General features: G+C 51.0%; 1 protein-coding gene across 3 annotated transcripts; it reads left to right on the top strand.

Moving 5' to 3' along the window:
* The first annotated feature begins 39 nt into the window (after positions 1 to 39).
* gatad2ab (GATA zinc finger domain containing 2Ab) lies at positions 40 to 16,392 on the top strand. Of its 3 annotated transcripts, none has more exons than XM_011614688.2 (11): positions 40 to 238; positions 8,974 to 9,282; positions 13,103 to 13,226; positions 13,346 to 13,477; positions 13,558 to 13,629; positions 13,733 to 13,849; positions 13,945 to 14,145; positions 14,237 to 14,486; positions 14,589 to 14,986; positions 15,081 to 15,294; positions 15,402 to 16,392. In XM_011614688.2, the coding sequence occupies exons 2-11, from the start codon at positions 8,987 to 8,989 to the stop codon at positions 15,533 to 15,535; spliced, it is 1,938 nt and encodes a 645-aa protein (XP_011612990.2). In that variant the 5' UTR covers positions 40 to 238; positions 8,974 to 8,986; the 3' UTR covers positions 15,536 to 16,392. The 3 variants fall into 3 exon arrangements, with proteins under 3 accessions (XP_011612990.2, XP_011612991.2, XP_029684657.1); XM_011614689.2 differs by having other exon boundaries at positions 42 to 238; positions 15,156 to 15,294; XM_029828797.1 differs by lacking the exon at positions 40 to 238 and adding an exon at positions 3,640 to 3,979.
* The last annotated feature ends 2,985 nt before the right edge of the window (positions 16,393 to 19,377 follow it).

Here is a 19,377-nt window from a genome sequence, read left to right on the forward strand (position 1 = left end):
GTTGTTTTTAATGAACGCAGCATTCCGAGTCGCAGCCGGGTACTTTGCATTTCCGAGGTGTGTATGAACGCAGCATGACGCCGCCTGTGGTGGTGGCTCATTACATTATCTGGCAACCGGAGTGGCAGCGGACGGAACAGAGGGGATCCCCGGGATTTTTTATACCGAAGCCAGTTAAATACGACCCTCAAACATCGGAAAATCGTGGAGGAACTAGGTCAGGCTCCTCCTAGACTCCGTAAGTTTACTTTTTAAATTTGTCCTAGTAATTAATAAAGTATTTTAATTTCCAATTAAACCGTGATGACGGAGGGAAGTTTCTCTCGGCGTTAGCTCAGCTAGCGTAAGTTAGGCTAACTAGCATAGCTTAGTCGCAGCTAACGCGCAAGGTAACCGTATGTGTGTCGCTCAGCTACACGCATACACCTATTGGACACGAACTGCCAACAACACACCGCCTCGAAAGTCGAAACATATCAAAACTAACTTCCCAGGCAAACTTGCTTTGCGATCGAGCCACTGCAAGAGAGAAGTTGTTTTTATAATATTAGGATAGAATGAGCGTTCCGGACCGTAGTGTAATAAACGCCAGCCTCCTTCTGTACGTAATTAACCCTTGATTATTTGTGAATAAAATTAGCGACTGTCTGCCTGTGGAGGCGAGTGTCCAGGGAGTTAGCGTTAGCACGCTAACTTAGCTCGCTAACTAGCCTTTTAACACTAGCGGCTCTGTGAGAGGGGTCGGTTTCATTGTCTGCCGTGTATCGCTATTTTGACGCCTGCAGACACCCAAGTTAAATGTCACAGTCCCGTCCTTAACGCCCAACCCCGTCCCAAACCCGATCCCCTGTGTTTGGACAAGCCGTTGGCCACAGTTGGTCCTTAGCTCGCCTTACTTAGCCGCTGGTTTGTAGCCGGACAGATGGACAGGTTGTTGTTGGCACGCCAAGTTAACGTTAGCATGAGATAGCTCGCTGCTGCTGACGGGCTGGGCTCAAATGGGAAGATCTCACACCAGATTAAGTTGCTTCGGGGAAGTTTAGGACCATCGCGGCGTGTTTTGGCACCGGTTCCGCGACGCCGGCGGTTCTTCTTAACCGGGGATGGTGTCTGATTACGCGTTTATGAGCCATTGATCCCCCCCCCTCCCCAACTTTGTCAGATTAGCTCAACCGTGAAAAGCCTTTTTATGGAGGCGTAATGGTGGACGGCGGTGCCTCCGTCCGGGGTGGTGTCCGTCCGTCCGTCCACACGCCGCCAGATGAGGCGACAGCTCCACAGGGTGGGATTCATCCGTTTAACGGAGGCAAAGTTGAAAATGATGCACTGACTACTGTATATTTACCCCCCCCCCCCCCAAAGTGGAGCCTTTGACGTCATGGCCACTGTGCCGATCACTGGAGGTCGTCTGGAAGGATCCCACCTTTGGTTCTGGAGGATTCTGCTGGGACATTTGTCTTGTTGGGACCTCTCATGATGGTCATGGCAGCCCCCCCCCCCCGACTCCCCATGGTTGAGCTGATCAGATGGACACTGTTTACCTGATTTAAGGGGGGGGGGGGGGGGGGTTCAGTTCAACAGCACCGTGTTTGTAGTCAGTGGACGGTTGCCCCCCCCCCCCCCCCCCCCGGTCAGTGATGAGGGTAGATGCGGGGTTTGCCCCAGGAGGGGGGCACTTCTAATAGCTCTGAAGGTGATGCAGTCAGACAGGCAGTGTTGGAGAGCCGCTGCGCTTCTGCTGCATCAGAGGCCAAACTTATTTAAAGGCCTTCGTTTGTGCGTCTTTACCAAACATGTCGCGCGTCTGTCGCCCGCCCGCCGTCAGCATGTCCCCCCCCCCCCCCCCCCCCCCCGTGACCACGCGGACACGTTGTGCAACGCGGGCCTAATTAGAGGAACTGCAAACTTCCAAAGCTGGGATGATTATTGTTGCGGGCCGGGCGTCTTCCACCTTGGGTCGGTGGCCAGTTTAAGGCTGGTGCCGGAGACAACTGCCTCGCCCCGTCCGTGCACGTCTGTCACCCTGTCAGAACGGAACCGGTGCAACACCACTGCGAGCAGGACGCGGGCCTGGAAGCTTCTGGGCTGTCTCCCTCCACACAGGGGACACTTGTCCACGCTCCAGATGTGGTGTCTGTAGAGACGGGGACGACAGATGTGTGCTCGGGTCTGTTCCGTGACGTTCTCTCTGACCTGGGGAGGAACGCGCAGCAGGGAGGACGGAGACGGGTCGGGGCCTGAAGGACGTCCCCAGCCAGATCGCTGTGTTGGGGGCGGGGCCGTGGACCAGTGGCGCCCGTCCCAGGACAGCAGGGGACGGAGGGCCTGGGTTGACGGCAGCAGTCGTGTCAGCCACGGTCCCGCCCACGGTCCCGCCCACGGGCCCCGGGGCCATTCTGAAGCTCGAGAGAAGAATCCTTGAACGTTCGGCTGTTTCTTGTTTACCCTGTTGGACTTCATGTTGACTCAGGCACGTGTCAACGGTGAACACCCGTCCCGACCGAGGCCTCATTCCTCCAGACATGGGCGTGTCCCCTCCTGGAGACGGCAGCCATTTTGATTCCAGCAGATGTTTGTGACCTGCTGAGACCCTTCGGAGGCGTGACGAGATCTGACCCGTGGAGGGGCTCAGTGATCTGGTTGGTTTCCCAAAAGCTGCTGCAGATGGGATCAGAAGGGATGGATTCACTTTGAGTCTGAGACAGGCCAGGAGCACCCGGAACTCCCCGAATGTTCACGGGTTTCCTTTCTAACTTGGCGTGTTTTAGGCAGAAGGCGGGGAATCGAACCATCACGCCACCGCAGACACCTGCAGGTTCTTCTAAAGTGTGGAGGGATTGTTCTGTTTCTGTGGGTCCTTCAGCTCCAACGCTGGCGCCCAGGACCTTGATGCAGTCAGCATCCAGGGGCGCTCCCCATCATCGCCCTCATGAGGGAGGGCTCTGGGACGAGCTTCCCACTGGGACGAGCTTCCCACTGGGACGAGCTTCCCACTGGGACGAGCTTCCCACTGGGATGGTTGGGAACATCGTGGTTCCACTGTGCGGTTTGATATATGAAATATTTGGGAAATGAGAAATCAATGTGTAGTTCACAACAGGAGGGTCCAATATGATCATTACAACATCATTACAAATATTACAACATAAATGTGTGAAAAAACAAAACAATCAACCTTCACTGCCCCCCCCCCCCCACTTAAAATTGTCCTTGGGAATCGTCTGTTCCTCACCAGGCGACAGGATCTCAGGAAAAGAATATTTACAAAGATGAAAAGTAGCTCTGGAGCTGTTTCTGGATGGAAAATTGCTTTATTAAATGTTTTCACTGCAGCAGAATGTGACTGGAGAATGTGCCGTCACGTCTTGGCTGAAAATGTCAAGGGACACCAATTATTTTAGGTAATGAGTAATTATTGTATTATTATTGGCATTAATATTTTATTAAAGTTAATTCTAGCCTCAAATCTTTCCCTAGAACCACCGCTGAACGTGTCGGGGTGTGTTCTGATGGGTTGAAATAATTAGACGGGCCTGGCCACCGTCACCCATTGTTCTGTGACACCATCACGGCATTTAACGTGCACGACCATTTTAAAGTCCGTGTAGTGAGCAGGAAACGAGTGTGTGGTTGGGGCACAGCGCTGGTTTAAATCACATCAGCCTGTTTCCTCAGCCGGCGTTTGTTTGTTTGTTTATCTTCCTGTTGGCAGAATAACTGAAAGGTTAAGGTGTTGAACTTTAAAGACATGATCAAAGGCGACCTGTCCCATGATCTTCCAGAGATCAATGGCAGTGATAAAAGGACTTTGGGGCTTTGATTAAAAGCAGCCTAGAGAGTAGTGTTGCCCTGTTGCCCTGCTGCCCCTCACAAGCTGCACAGCATCCTCCACCACAGTAGCACGGCTCTGAGCTCCTTCACCTGGGACTTGCTTCTTCACTCACATCTCAATCAGCAACTGTTGGACCACAGCTGACAGGTAATGAGCGGATCCAGTGATCGACTGATCCAGTGATCGACTGATCCAGTGATCGACTGATCCAGTGATCGACTGATCCAGTGATCGACTGATCTCGTGACACTCGAAGCTGACTGAAGTCATTCCAGTGTTGGTTATAGTTTTCACAATATGTGGGGACAAGAGCTGCTTATTGATGCTGTGCTCACACACACACACACACACACACACACACAGGGCCCAACTTTCCTTCTGAAAAAGCTTTTCTGCTGTTGTGCACAGCTCAAGATGTGAAGGTGTGGAGTGGCCGTTGTAGTTTATACCCATAGAAAGTCTTTTTTGTGCTCCCAGTGCGTTTCCAGAAGGATCCAGTCGGTCGTTTGTGTTGTTGTTGTTGTTGACGGTGAGTCGCTGCCTTGTCTTGCATCTCGTACTTTGCAGCGCTAACTTTTTCCCCTCTGCCGCTCTGGTCACTTCCTGCTACCATCTATTTCTGAGAAGTGTAATCTGATAGCAGCCTGCGTGTGTCCCAGCCTTTCAGCTTTCTCCGTGGCTTTGGGCTCCCGGGGTTACAGGATTCTGGACGTTTGGAAGAAGCTCGGCACAAATAAATCACCTTCCCTGTCGAGGAATTTTGAAATTAGTCAATGTTTCTGATGAGTCGACTCTGGTTATTGTGCACTAAAGTTGTGGTCACGTTGCTGTGGGAGCAGTTCAGGTAGAGACCTGTGTGTGTGTGTGTGTGTGTGTGTGTGTGTGGGGCTCCCTCTCTGCTCATTCACACACACATGCAGACGGTCTGGCAGATTCAGGGTTAAAGGCTTCCATTTTGTTAGGTAACACCCTAATGGTCTGATCTGTCAGTGGCGTTAAAATGGCAGGGGCTTAACCCTTGGCGATCAGGACACAACCAGCGGGGACGGACACACACGAGCACACACACGCCGGGCGAGCCGACCCCACAGCAGAGCCGCGGCGGAGGGAGGTCGTCTGGATCTGGGAGGGGTAGAGGGCAGGACAAAAAGTGAGCACGGGCCACACGGGACAGGGAGGCATATTTTTCATCTGGGTACAGTTAGATTATGGCTTAGCTAACCCCCCACCACCCCCCACCCCCCAGCCATGGCGCCATGAGCACCACTTATCAAAGGTGGAATGCATTTCTTAAATAAAGATTGTTTCTGCATCCCACCAATCAAGATTACGCTGATGACGTCATATCTGCTGGTGACATCATTAACCCTTCAAATGGTTAGTGCCGTTGGGTTTCTGGATTTCTGAGCGACGTCTTAAATCTTGATTTTGTTAAACATCCTGTATCGACATTGTCTCTATTGTCCCGGGGACGGGGGGAGCGTCTCCTTTCGTTGTGTGCCGGCTGTTTGAGCGGAGTCCCAGTTGGGAGGTGATTACAATGCTGGAGACGAGTGTTGTGCGCTGGTGAGGGGGAAGAGCCTTTTCCCATTGATCCGCTTCTACAAAGCAACAGACACAATAGAAGACCGCCGGAGAATGAGAGCCGTGCTGGCGATCGGGGCCACGGCACTCTTATTCGCTTAGGACGAATCCAATCAACCTGTCCACCCACGGACGAGGCGTCAGAAGTACGGACGCTTTATGAAGAGATTCAGCTGTGAATGTGTGTTTTGATGAATGGGAAGGAGAGCGGGACTTGTTGTATCTGCAGGCCGCGTCTCTGGCGTCTGTTGTGCGTCCGCCGCGCTTCCAGGCCTGGTTCTGGAGAACAGAGGAGGCCCGGTTATTCTCCTGGGTCCTCGGAGGAGCAGGCACAGATCAACTAATCACTGGCTGTCTTCCCCATCCTCTTATTATGTCCTGGCTAATGTGTTTTTACTTCCAGGTGATTTATGATCGTCAACACGCACGCACACACACACCAGGCTTAGAAGGGTGTGCTGCGTGTCACCAATGTTACACATAAACTAGCACGGCGGCGGCAGCAAAGATGAGCCCGTAAAACGCGCCGTGCAGTGTTCTGTGAGGAGAACACTTGACTCGCCTTCCTCAGTCAGAATTGTGTGTATCGCGTCTCTGTTCTGGGATTGGAGTGAGGGAGTCGCGAGCAGATCCCTCCTAAATCTCACCCTTAAACCTCATCTAAATGAGTCAGCACATATGAATTCCTGTAATCTGAACCTGGGCTGGCCAGCACATGGGGCCACGAGTCTCGTAAATCAGGCGGCCGTCATGTGATGCGTACGTGCTCGGTAGCAAGATAAGTCGATTAGTTGCGTTGGAGGAGTATTGACACTCAGGTGAAGGTGTCCTTCAGGGTGACGAGGCTTCGATGATAACTTGTGTTGGGTGAACTCCTGGTGGATCTCCGATTGTCCCTATGAAACCCTGATTGATGATTGAGCTAGCGTAGCATTGCTAGCCTGTACGCCAGAAAGCCATCTTCAGAATGGTTTGTGGGTTACAAGGGTGGAATGAGATGTTCTTGTTGAGGACACATCAGCGTGGCCAAATTCCAAAGGTCGTCTATCTATAAATCAAGCAGGAATTGAAAACACCAAGAATCTGAGCTTTGCCCCTCACACCGTAATGGAGCTTAATGCGCGACAGGTTACGTTGATTCACCTGTACTCTGCAGGTTCTTAAAGATGGCTGTTCGGCGTGGACGTGATGGAACGGGACACTTCCTGCTCTTTACTAATCTGCATCCAAGCACGGGTCCGTTTCCTGTCGAGGGTCTACGCTTTCGTACACATTTAACCAAAGTCAAGCACGTATAGTCCAGGGTTGCTAGTTTGGTTCTTTAAAAACGGGCTCCTTCATTAGGAGGCAATGTTTACAAAGGTTGGAGGTACTTAGGTAATTAACTATGGGTGTGCCCAGAGCATTACGCAATAAACCAATTAGACTGCCCCCCCATCCCCCCCACCACTCTGTTCAATAGCTATTGTGAGGCACAAATGGAGCGGGAAGATGGACAGAAGCTGGTAAAATCTCAAAGGGAAGGTGCTTCCTCGTTTCCTGCAATGCGTTTTTATGTGCATGCACGTGACTCAGACTGTGGCTGTTTTGACTGTGCACCGTTTTAAGTTTCACACATGCATGTGCATACAGTACACCTTGATGACAGCACAACCGGAAACGACGAAAACGGCCTGTCCAATATTTAAAAACCCGACGGAGCGACGGGCAAAACAAGTGCAAAGATTTGTGTGCACAGACCTGAAATCCCAACGTGGCGCGGACGCCGGTGGAACATTTTGTTCCTGCTAATCTAATATTGTATTCTCCGGCTCTCCAGAGCTCTTCTGGGGCAAAAGTTGCCTCGTGTCTCGAGACTTGAAACTAGCAACCACAGCTGCCCTGGTAACGTGCTGGGCTAACGCTCCACCAGCACAGAGGCTCAGGCTTTTTTCCCCCCATACACGTTTTAATTCAGCCTCGCTAACGTGCAGATTTCTGCAGTGTGAATTATAGTTTCTGAAGCACAGTTCGGGGGGGGGACACACACACGCACACACACACACACACGCAGGCGCGTGCAGGCTGTAATCTGGCTGATACACAACCACCCTTTGTACGTGGGGACGGCCGACCAGGGCACATCTGTCCTTGTTGTGTCATTGGTGTGCGTTTTAGGCTCCGCACGCAGCAAGAAGACATCATTATGTCCTCTTGTTGTTCCCTTATGTGGGGCGTATGTGTGTCCTCCCTCCAGGCGCTCCCTGCTGCTGCTCTGTTTCTTCAGGGGTTAAACCTGCGCCTTCTCTCAGTCGCAGACCAGTTTGAACCAGTTTACAGGGAAGCGCTGTTCGTCTCTCCTGGAATCTTCGGATAGGGTCATGTGGCGCTGTGATGTCACGCTAAACTCGCAGGAGTCCAGGTTCTGGAGCGAGTGTGCGGCAGGTTTCTGTGTTTGCAGCCTAGCATCAGGCTGCCGTGTTAATATTTCAGCAGCAGCCTTGATAGAGATGCGCCCAGTGTGTTTTCAAGCATCCATCTCACTTAGGAGAGGCTGGCTTCTAAATGTTTATTCCAGGGAATTCCTTTGGGCAGCCTCTGAGCACCCTCTGCTTTCTCTCTCTCTCTCGATGAGTGAGAGACAATAACAATGATGTGGGAACGGTAGTGTTGTGTTTTTCTAGGTTTCATCATTGAGGCCTGGCTCTTGGCCTTTCTCAGCCTGAGCCTGCTCCAGAGTCCACCTTCCAGCACGAAGGTGTGATCAGAGGCAGCACAACACGGAACGGAGGCAGCGTTTTAAGTACGGGGAGCATCTGTCCTTGGTGGCAGAGAGTTTTAAAGTCACTGTCACGAGACGCCTCAGCTCAGGACTGTGGAGGGAATCGCACCCATTCACAACACGCCCCGTGGAATCATTTTCTTTCTTCTGGCACGTCTTGTCTTTACTGCGAGAATAAACTTCTTATCAGTTGTAATATCAAGCTGTATGTACGAGGACACTGCATCCTTTGTCCTTAGAAACTCCGTTGACGGTTTGCAGTCATAAATCTAAAGATCTCAGAGAAAAACTCTTTCGCTTTTTCTTCAGTTGAATTAAAGCCTCTGGATTAATCGGTGGGACGCACGTAGTGAACACAAATGCACCACTGTCCATTTTTTAAATGAAAATACAGAGTCCAAGTGGACTCAAGCACGGTTGCTTATATACACATCGCACTAATACACACACACACACACACACACGGCGCCGTCATTAAATGATCATTAAACTGTTTGTGCGCTGTTGCAGCAGGCTGCTACTTTAATTAATTAGTTCTTTTTTGGATCACTTTGAAACTAGCCACGTTTTTGCGCATTGTGTGCTTAACCGTGCACGTGTGACCACCCGTACCGTGCTCATGCATACCTCCTGCAACCAGATACGTAACGCGAGCAGGTGGTTATTTCAGAAAGTGTACAGTAAAGGGATTTGATTTGACGCTTGTGTTGCTAAAGCTGCCCTACAATGACAGGAAATCAGAATCTAATGGCTCAATGTAACTGTGTGATCTGTTCTTTCTTCTTCTTCTTCACAGGGTGACAGTAGCCATGTCAGAGGAGGTAGTGCGTCAAACGCGCAGTCAAAAGCGAGCTTTAGAGCGGGACCACGCATCTCATTCTGGCTCCCCTGGGAACAATGAGGGCAAACGGGCTAAGCTGGAGAGGAGTGACGCAGCAGGTGCACCAGGGGCCCTCGGGTCACCTGGAGCTGAGAGCGTCAAGCTGAAGAGCGAGCAGGCTGCAAAGGTGGCAGCCAGCATCCTGAAGTCTGGAGAAGTGAAGGCCACCATCAAGCTGGAGCTGCAGACTGGAGATGAGCCAGTAGACATGAGCACGTCTAAAAGGTGAGACAAGGGAAATGCACGATGGAGTTCTGGGTCATTAAGATCCAACAAATGCTTACGGATCTCTGTAAAGCCTCCATGTGTCCGTTTCAGGGGATTTCAAGTTCGCTGTTACCACATTCTCGCATCGTTTTGACAGTCATCACAGATATGACTCAATCACTCGATTCATATGCAAGAGTGAAGCCAATAACGCACTGTGAAGTTTCCCCTCACAGACACCCGCTCCGTCCCACACAGCTGTTGGTTCCTTATCGCTCTGTTTGACTCCAGAATCCAAGATGACTATCTAAAATGACTGCGAGGCCTCGCAGAGCCTCGGCCTCCCTCTGTGTAAATAAAGGCAGAAGGTGCAGAGAGGGGCTGCATTGCTGCGACTGCACCCTCTCTGTGAGAGGCTGACGTTTGGAGCGCAGATAATTAACCGTCATCTGTCGCTGTTGCTCTGAGTCAGAGCATTGAGAGCCTGACTAACTGTAAAAGTATGTTGCTTATTTATTACCAAAAGTGATAAAGCAGTGGGAACCACTGGCGCGCGCCACTGACTGCCCATTTCTGGAAAATAATAGCTACAATTATAGGAGGCAACGGTGTCATCATTTGCTAACGTGATCGGCGTATCATATTGAGCTAGCGTTGATATTTCCAAACTCCAGGAAGTCCCGTGAGATGCACACACACCCTCTCATCTCCATCGTTCTAACAGAATCATCTGTTGGTACTGGAATGGATCTCTCTCGGAGTGTCTCGTCGGGACGGTTGAAGAGTGCCGGTCACCTCTGAGCTGGCATCACTCGGTTTCGAAGGAAAATGATTGGGAATCGCTCTTCTTGAAAACAGATGTCTGGCTTTATGTTCTGTGGTGCGGCCCGTAACGTCGTCACCGGGATTACACTAGGAACAGGTCTGGGCGTCCAACAGATGCTAGCTGGCGAGTTCTTTGTTCTGTGGCAGCTCGTTGTGACTTCAAAGTTGGTTTGAGAGCTGAATCGGGAGTATCTGCTTGCATTTGCAGCCTGTGGTTGTGCGTAGGTACGCAGCTATTAACGTCTACGGCTTCCTGACTTTTTGCCGGCGAGTGGTCTGACAGCACTCGTACAGGAAGTCGCTCTGCGGTCGTCATCCGCCTGCCCCCATTTTAAAAAGTTCGAGGCTCCCGAGGTCCGGCCTCCATTTTCTCCCACAGCAGCACCTGAACTCTGCCTCACACTTCACACAAAATGAAGGCTATGTGTCACAAACTGGTTCCAACTGGCTGTTGCCATGGTTTCCACATTGGAAGGAGCAGTTAGAGGAAGGAGGGGGTGTTGGGCGTGTCACATGACCACGTGGAGAAATGCCTGATGTCATGTGACGTCTTTGGTCGGGCAATAAAAGCACCATGATGTAATAGCAGTTAAAGTGCAGTAGAGGGGTGATTAAGCCTGCAGTGTGGAGGATCTCCTGAGGGTCACCCTCCGCTGCCATTATACCCCAGCATTCTCCTGCCCTCGTCACTCTTTCCACTGCTTGGTTCATAAAAACGTAACCAAGTATCGTTTTAGGCAGCGCCACATATTCTCCCGTACTAGATTTTAAACGGCCGATGCGTCTGCAGCTGATGGACTGAATCAGCAATCCTGCAGAGAGGTCAGTGGGAATCAGACGTGCAGAAGCACGGGGCGTTACATAAGCACGCTGCTGTGTGCACCAGCGCTTGTGTAAGCTGTCCTTAATAAAACGGGACCGGCCATCACAGGCCCGCTCCGGTCATTTTCATCAGAGATGCAGAGGAGTTCAATTTAGCAAAGTTTCTGGCCCTTTGCAGGTTTTACAGGACACATTTGGACAAAGATGACATGTTGTTTCCAAATAACCTGCACGATTAAACCGCTGATTGTGGAAGTGGGTTGGTCGGCCATGAGGGGAATAACAAGGAACGTTATCAAGTGTAAAAGTACTTTCTCTGGAACTATTTGTCGAATGAGCCACTTTAGTTTACCTGTTTTGGTTTTCATGGACACCGTTTGTAGCTAACCTTTATGCTTAACTAATTTAGCGAACTTGGAAAGAGGTTCTAATTGTGTCGTCCAGTTCGTGGGGACTTTAAAGGTCCCGAGCCTCTGCACACTGGCCTCAGGAAATATTACCTTATTTGTCCCTGGACTGCAGAGGTGGAGACAGATTTTTTTGAAGAACAGGTTTAGCCACAAGTTCTAAAACCTCTGCATGGTGCCGCCACAAAGAGTCGTTTGGAAGCGTCGTCCTCTCATGCAGAACGTAATTACAGTTCCATTGAGCTCATGAACAGAACGGAGTTATTCCAGGAACTTAAGCGTTGACTGAAAGGGTTTAGATGTGTTGAGGAGCTGGTGGTTTCAGTTTCAGACAGCTAATGATGAGTTAACGTTGTGCCTGAAGTTACAGGTGACCAGGTTAAGGTCAGCGTTAATCACATTTAGTGGGGAGGAGGTGAGGCTCCCTGATGACTTTTTGAGAGTTCTGGAGAGCAAAAGGTCTCAAAGGAAATAAGTCTGTTGAGCTTTGGGAGCACGTTCCTGATAGTCATATGATAAAAATGTAAAAAAAAAAAAAAGTCATTTCTTTGAATGAAATGTGGAACTCAAAGAAAGGAGTAAGTTGTTTAAAAAGTAGCACCTGGACAGACGTTACAGTTGTAGGGAGTTACTCGAGTGTGTTTAGTAATTTGCATGGTTTTTCTTCTCCATCATTCCATAAAACGAACCCCCACTTATTTGTCTCCTGCAGTCGGCCTTGTTTTGTAGTTGGAAGGTGGAATCTGCTGCTGCGCGGGTAAGATGAAGGCTCCGAGACGTGACTCAAACGGGGAAGAAAAGTGTGAACTGGGCCGTCGCGTGGAAGTATAAAAGATGTCCGCGTGGGGGAAGGGTGTGTGAAGTACTGACTGAGTGATTGACTGAGAAAGAGAGTACACAATAGGTTGGCTCTGGGCCACGTATTCCCCTCCCCCCACACTGTCACTCTCGCCAGTGTCTCCAGCGGACCTTCGCTCGGCTCAGCGTGTGACTCTGATGTCGGCAGCTGGGAGGGAGGGGAGAGCCGAGGCCCAGGCTGTGCCGATCCGGCTAGGCCACAGGCCCCGCTGTGGACACTGGGGAGGGGTGAGGCCCTGCTTGGGTGCTAGACCGGGCCTACGCTTCTAACCCCAGAGCCACGCTTCTCTGAATCCTACGATTGGGTCGCTGCATCCATGTGCACGTACCTTTACATAATGACCCAGACGTTACCTTTTAGAGTCGAACTCATATTTAACCTTCTCTCCACGTCGCTGACGTGTATTTTTCTGCTCTCGGGCCCTCGGGACCTGACGAGATGCCTGTAGAGGCACATTTATCCGCCCCTCTAGACGGATGCGTCCGTATCTTGCCCGGAGTCGCCTTTGTTCTCTCCTTGTTCACAGGAAAAGCTAGTCGATCTTTTTTGGCTTGAGGGCTTTTTCCCCTCCTAAAAACCCCGTGAACGCTGTGGATCTACTCGTTGCTCGCATACTTCTGCTGACCAGTCCTTTGCTTGGTTGGTTGAGCTGCAGCTCCGCTGAGGTTCCCTTCTGACTGCTCTTGGGTCGCCGCAGTCGTCTCTGCCGCCATTACTGCATTATTGATCTCTTGGTGCTTGGGTCCCAGTGCACATTTGTCCTAGAACAGACGACGGCCCTAATTATGCTATTGCACCATCTACTGGATTTAAAGCAAAACTGCATGAGAATGAGTTCATTTCAACTGGTTGTTGCACTCTGATTAATACACTGTTTAGTCTCTGCACCGGTACAAGAAACTGAATTGTTTTCTTTTGTCTCCAGTCTCATTAAGAAAGACAGACAGCCCCCGTCACCCGATGATGTAATCGTACTGTCTGATAACGAGCCATCCAGTCCTCTAATGAACGGCCACTGCCTCGTGAAGACGGACACAGACACACTCATGGTAGGAAACCAAACAAGAACAGAGAACACCTTCTTTCTTTTTATTCCCGCTGGTGTTTACTAATTTTGGGGATGTCGGAGCTCGCTGTGTGGATGATGTGACTTTTCTTGGACATGCAGAAGAGTTCTCCTGAGGAAAGGGAGCACACCATCAAGCAGCTGAAGGAAGAGCTGAGAATCCAAGAGGCTAAGTTGGTCCTGCTGAAGAAACTCCGACAGAGCCAGATTCAGAAGGAGAGCAGCGTGCAGAAGGTGAGCGCTCGCACTTCTGCCCTTTATGTTGGCCAAGTCATGGATGATGTCATCTAAGGCCAAGCGGTTTCGTTTCCTAGACATCCGGGTCCGTGGCTACTCCTCCCCCCCTCGTCCGAGGAAGCATCACATCGAATAAAGGATCCTTCCAGGTCGGTACCATTCTGCGTTCTTCTTCGTACAGCCTGGATGCTGGTGAACATTTATGGGGAGAGTGGTTTTCCTGTTTCGTTAACGTGCTATCTGTGTTTCCAGGTGGTGGGTAGAAGCTCAGGCACAGTGATCCCTCCCCCCTTGGTGCGGGGCGGGCAGCACGTCCAGTCCAAACACAACTCCCAAATCGTCATGCCACCCCTGGTCAGAGGAGCTCAGGTGAGTGTGTGCCACCAACATTCTGAGCCCCGTTTGAAGGGGAGAGGTTGTGACTTTGCTAACTTCTTGCTCCTGCATGTGAATGCTGCCATCAGCATATCACAATGACTGCCCAGCAGATAGCCAGCCTGCGTCAGCAACAGCAGCAGCACAGCGGTTCGGGCCCCCCTCCACTCTTGCTGGCTCCAAGGGCGTCTGTGCCCAATGTCCAGGTCCAAGGTCAGAGGATCATCCAGCAAGGACTCATTAGGGTAGCTAACGTGGCCAACAGCAATGTTGTAGTCAACATACCTCAGGTGAGGATGCAACACACAAACCTTTTAATATCTCACCCGAAATGACCTCAGCTGGACTTTCTGAAGTGGTCTTTGTTTTGCTTTAACCTAGGCCTCTCCGACCAGCCTAAAGGGCTCCTCAGCATCGCCAAACTCTGGCATCAATGACTCCCCAGCCAGCCGGCAGGCAGCTGCCAAGCTAGCCCTGCGCAAGCAGCTAGAGAAGACATTGCTGGAGATCCCTCCACCTAAGCCCCCTGCTCCCGATTTTAACTTCCTGCCCTCCGCAGCCAATAATGAGTTCATCTACTTGTTGGGGTTGGAAGAGGTGGTGCAAAAACTCCTGGAAATGCATGGAAGGGGTTAGTAGAGGCTTTAGGAATAGCAGTGCAGTAGTCATCTGAAAAGAAGAGCAATGTTTTCCTTTGAATCGTGTTTGAACAGGCTTGTTTTCCCCCTCAAAGGTAATCTGGGTCCAGCTGCTGCCACAACTGGTCCCAGTCCCAAAGAGCCGCACACCTGCAACCAGTGTAAGACGGACTTTACCTCCCGCTGGAGAAAGGAGAAGGCTGGAAACATTCTCTGCGACCAATGTATGTCATCCAATCAGAAGAAGGCCCTGAAGGCCGAGCACACCAGTCGGCTAAAGGCAGCCTTCGTTAAGGCACTCCAACAGGAGCAGGAGATCGACCAGCACATCCTCCAGCAGGCAGCCTCCTCCACCTCCTCCGCCTCCTCTGTCTCGAAATCCTCTTCGTCCTCCTCGCTGTCCAAGAGCGAGTTGCTGGTCTCCCAGCAGTACAAGCAGGTCCGAGCCGCCATGCAGCACAAGTCCATGGCTGGCCACCACTCTATCAAACACGTGAGCACGCCCCTTTTCTTTGTGACCACACACAGCAGCACAAACGCTTGGAAACCGTTATTTATGCTCTTTTATGTAACCAATCTGCTTGCAGAGTCAGTTGTCACATGGTCTCCAGTCTGCAGCGAGCTCTCATGGTTTGACCCCCTCATTCTCTTCCTCCCCTCAGCTGCACAGCGCCATGACTGCAGCAGCTCTGGGCGGCGGGCCGGGTAAGCATGCTGCGGCCCGCTCCCTGCAGCAGGGTTCAAAGGTCGGCGGCCACGGCAGCGTGGCCACCTGGAGGAAGCAGAGCGGCAGCAACACAGGTAGAGCTAATGGCGGCTTTGGGATTGTGCTCATTTTATTGGGAGAGAAACGGGAGCTATTCAGCTTAATTACACGTGACTGACCGAGCGTCCCCGTTTCCCCACAGGGGTGACCATGGCGTACGTCAACCCCAGCCTCTCTGCCCACAAGACCAGTTCTGCTGTGGAGCGTCAGCGGGAGTACCTGCTGGACATGATTCCTTCCCGTTCTATTTCCCAAACGGCCAATACATGGAAATAATGCGGTCCCGGCTGCCGCCATAGCGATTATTCCTCTCAACACCCATAACAGCCATTATGATCATTCTAATTCACTCTGTGGACTCCTCACCTGCCCCCCCCCCTCCTTTGTTGGATGCCGGTGCTCCTCTGACCTGTGATATTTCTGCAACCCCCCCACCGCCTGAATCTTTTATCCATGAGTGCAGCGGTGCTACAACTGCTTCAGGAGTATTTGAATTTGGCTCCTTTTTTCCAGTGTGTACATGGACAAGAATCATTTTATAGACTTCAGAGTTAATGCCTCTCACTCCCTGTATGTTGGTGAGCCCTCCCACCTGTACCATGCAACCCCCCCCCCCCCCCCCAAAAGAAAAAAAAAAAAAAAGATAACACCCAATAAAGAACTCGCCTTACCTCCAATCCCAGACTCAGGCCCGCGTGCTGGCCCGGAAGAAGTGAAGAGCTCTCCACAGGGATTGATTGTGCTTCGAGGACCATTTACAAATAACTGCTTTAGCTTTGCAAAAAGGAATAATAATAATAAAAAAAAGACTGTAAAAAATGTTTTTCTATCTGCACACAGACTGCTTCTCACATCATGTACAGTAGAGAAGCGGGCCTGTGTTGGATTATTTTGTATGGCTGAATGTTAGGATTTTGTCTTCTTGAAATCATAAACTGTGTTTGGAATATTGTGCTCCCTAATACTTTGGAAGTGGCCTGTTGTCAAGGTCCGAGTTCACAGGACAATGTTACTGTTGAGGTGGTTTTACATCTGCTGGGTTCCATCTTGTGACATAACTTTTAAATACTTTGTTTTTCTAAGATGAGATGAATGATAAGTAAAGGTTTCACTGAGTCGTTTATAGACACAAATGCTTGGAGGAGTATTCTTATTGGATATTGTAAGAAGAAGGAAAAAACCTTCCAAAGAACTAGTGGAGCCCAAATGGAATCCCTTCTGCTGGAAGGTTTCTAGTTTATTTGAACCCTCTCCATAAACATGATTTCATGCTAAACTGAGGGGGTGTAAGCAATGTCACGTTCCTGACGTTGCTTTTAGTCATAGGTTGTGGTGCATTATTTCTCTTCTATAGAAAAACTGTCTGGGTTTATTTATAGGATCATGTTAGTAAATGGTATATGCTTACTGCCCTAAGTTTGAATGGATCTCCACTTTAAACGGATTTGTTTTCTCTCGTGTCCAGTGACTTCCGCTCGCCTGGTCTGAAAGACGCTGGACAGCTTTCAGAATGTAGTTATGCAACCCCCCCCCCCATAGCGAGAGACTCCACACGTATGGTTTATGCTGCATCAAAGACGAGCTGACTCAGCGTTCTGTTTTGTTTTGATCAGGCAGCAGCGAAGCGGATAAGCTAGCGAAGCACAGCGTGCTCGTCCAGTCGAGGGGGTCGGATTGACCGTGGCTGCTTTGTTTCCGGTGTTTGGGGTGGTCCAGTCCGAATGAGAGGTTTGAAAATATAGCTATATTGATGTGTTAATGTAAAGCTCATCAAGGATCTGGATGCTTTGTAAGCTATCTTTAAAACCCCAGAAGGAACCATGCAGAGGCTGATCACCCCAGCAGGTGTTTTCTCACCTTTTGCCCCCCGTTGATCCTCGTTCCCGCTGCCCCGTCGCGTTCAGGACGGACGCTTCAGCTCGCCAGTTAGTGTCAGACCACGTTAGTCCGCGTAGGCGCCGGTTTGGGTCCAGCTCAGGAAGGTGCAACGACGGAGTTCGATGGGGGGGCACCCTTAACGCACGGGACATCACGAGATTCCAAGATTATCGCCTGTACATTCCTGAGAGACACAAACACATCCGGGGGCTTGAACGCCAACATTGATCTGGAATAAGGGCGCCGTTCTGTGCCCCGCTCAGGGTCCAGCCCTGTGCGGTCCTGACTAATGCCTGCTGCTGTTTGACATCACCATTCCGTATGTTTGAGGGGGTTGAACCATCAAAATGCCATTCAGCCCCAGTGGGAAAGAAACCAATGTAAGAAAAGCTGTTTTTGTTTTGACGCCCCCCCCCCCCCCCCCCCCCCCCCCCCCCCCCCCCCCCCCCCCCCCCCCCCCCCCCCCCCCCCCCCCCCCCCCCCCCCCCCCCCCCCCCCCCCCCCCCCCCCCCCCCCCCCCCCCAGCTCTATGAAATAATAATAAAACTAATTTTAACCACTGATTTATGGCTGATTTGTGGATTGAAAGCAATTCATATTTTGTATTGGGCCACAGTTCCACCTGACCTGCTGTTGTGCTAATGGAACACACGAGCAATTGGACCACGTTCTGGCGCGGCGGACCCTGGGTTCCTTCTGGTGGAACCTGGCTCCCCTGTGGTGTAGAGGTCCAAATGGCAGCAAATAAGGAAGTAGAACTTCCTGGTCCAGCCTTTCTGTGGGGAAAGTGACCCCAGGATGTTCTGGATCGCTTTGTCGCCACCTGGAGGCTCCAGGTGGAAACGACGGTCTATGTGGTCAAAATGATGCTCTGGACAGATTTATGACGTTCAGAACTCATTTATTAGCCAGCAGTTCTAACAATGTGGTGTCTCTATATGAGGCTGGCGACTCGATGGAGGATTTTTATTCAGCAAACATTTGACCTGCAGGAATCTGCGCCAGTCCCAGCTGTCTTCAGGCGACTGGGGGGGCTGGACACGCTCTGCCAGTGCTCTCTTGTAAGATACCGTGTAAGAAGACAGGAAATGATGTCTTTCCTACAGAAGCAACATGTCTGCAGGGCCAAAGGCTGAGGTGGTCCAATCGCCGTGCACATTTCTCAACTATTAATGAAGCCAGCAGCCATTTGGGATGGTGAAGCAGCAGTTAGTCAGGATTCCTCTGAGCTTGTGCCAGTGATTAATATCACCTCCTCCCGACATGCTGGACTTTTAATAGATCTTCACCCTCCCAGGAGAAGAATGTTGGTCGACCTGATCAAGCTCAGGGCTGGAACATCCACCAGTATGATTCAGAGACCAGGATGGGAGACGGCAGGGTGGGATTGGCCAATCCAATTTGCCCGCTGACTGATGGCTCGGGAGCGCCGAGCCAACCGGAATAACAGCTTCCAGTGAGTTTGGTAGATCCTTTCCCACGGATTCTCACAGGATTTATGGGTGGATCAATAACCGCTGCCATCATGTCTCCATTGTGGATCAGCAGACGTCCTCCCCGGACATTAGAATGCAGCTTTTCCAAAGATTCCCAGAATTTGTTGGATGTCAGGGTCAACCTTAAACTGCAATTCACCATTTATTGTGATTTTTTTTGGTCCGTCAGGAGAGTCCTCTGGTCTCTAGCTGTAATAGCGACCCTGCCCTCTAGGTGGCAGACTACACCAACATTCCAGTGCACCTGTTCTCCACACGGTTGAGGCAAGAAGTCAGCCAGATCAGCCCTGCGGGAATGTTTGTGAGGGGAGAAAGAGAGAGGGAGAGCGAGAATAACCTCTATGTCTGATCACGACCCACTTCTAAAGGCAGCTTCTCTTCCTGTATCCTTGTGTGTTCCTGCATCAGCACTCCTGCTAATGATGCTGCGCTGCTCCACCGTTACCGGAGTCACGTGATCAGCCCCCCAAAGGGATTGTTTTCTGGGGTTTGATCACATAGTGTTTGAAAAACATCCCCCCCCCCCCCCTCGCACTCTTGTTCCAAGGGAAAGGTGCACCGGAATATGCGCACCGGTCGGTCTGGATGTGATGGACGGTTGCACGGGGGTTGGCTGAGCTTCCTGCGGCGTGAGCCAATCAGCAGGCGAGCCCCTCTCCTCCTGACTCTTAATTGGCTGTCTTCCCTAGCGAGCCCAGCTGACACACACACACACACGCACACGCACGCACACACACACAGCCA

Source organism: Takifugu rubripes, chromosome 20, assembly GCF_901000725.2.
Source record: "Takifugu rubripes chromosome 20, fTakRub1.2, whole genome shotgun sequence".
Classification (NCBI taxonomy): Eukaryota; Metazoa; Chordata; class Actinopteri; order Tetraodontiformes; family Tetraodontidae; genus Takifugu; species Takifugu rubripes.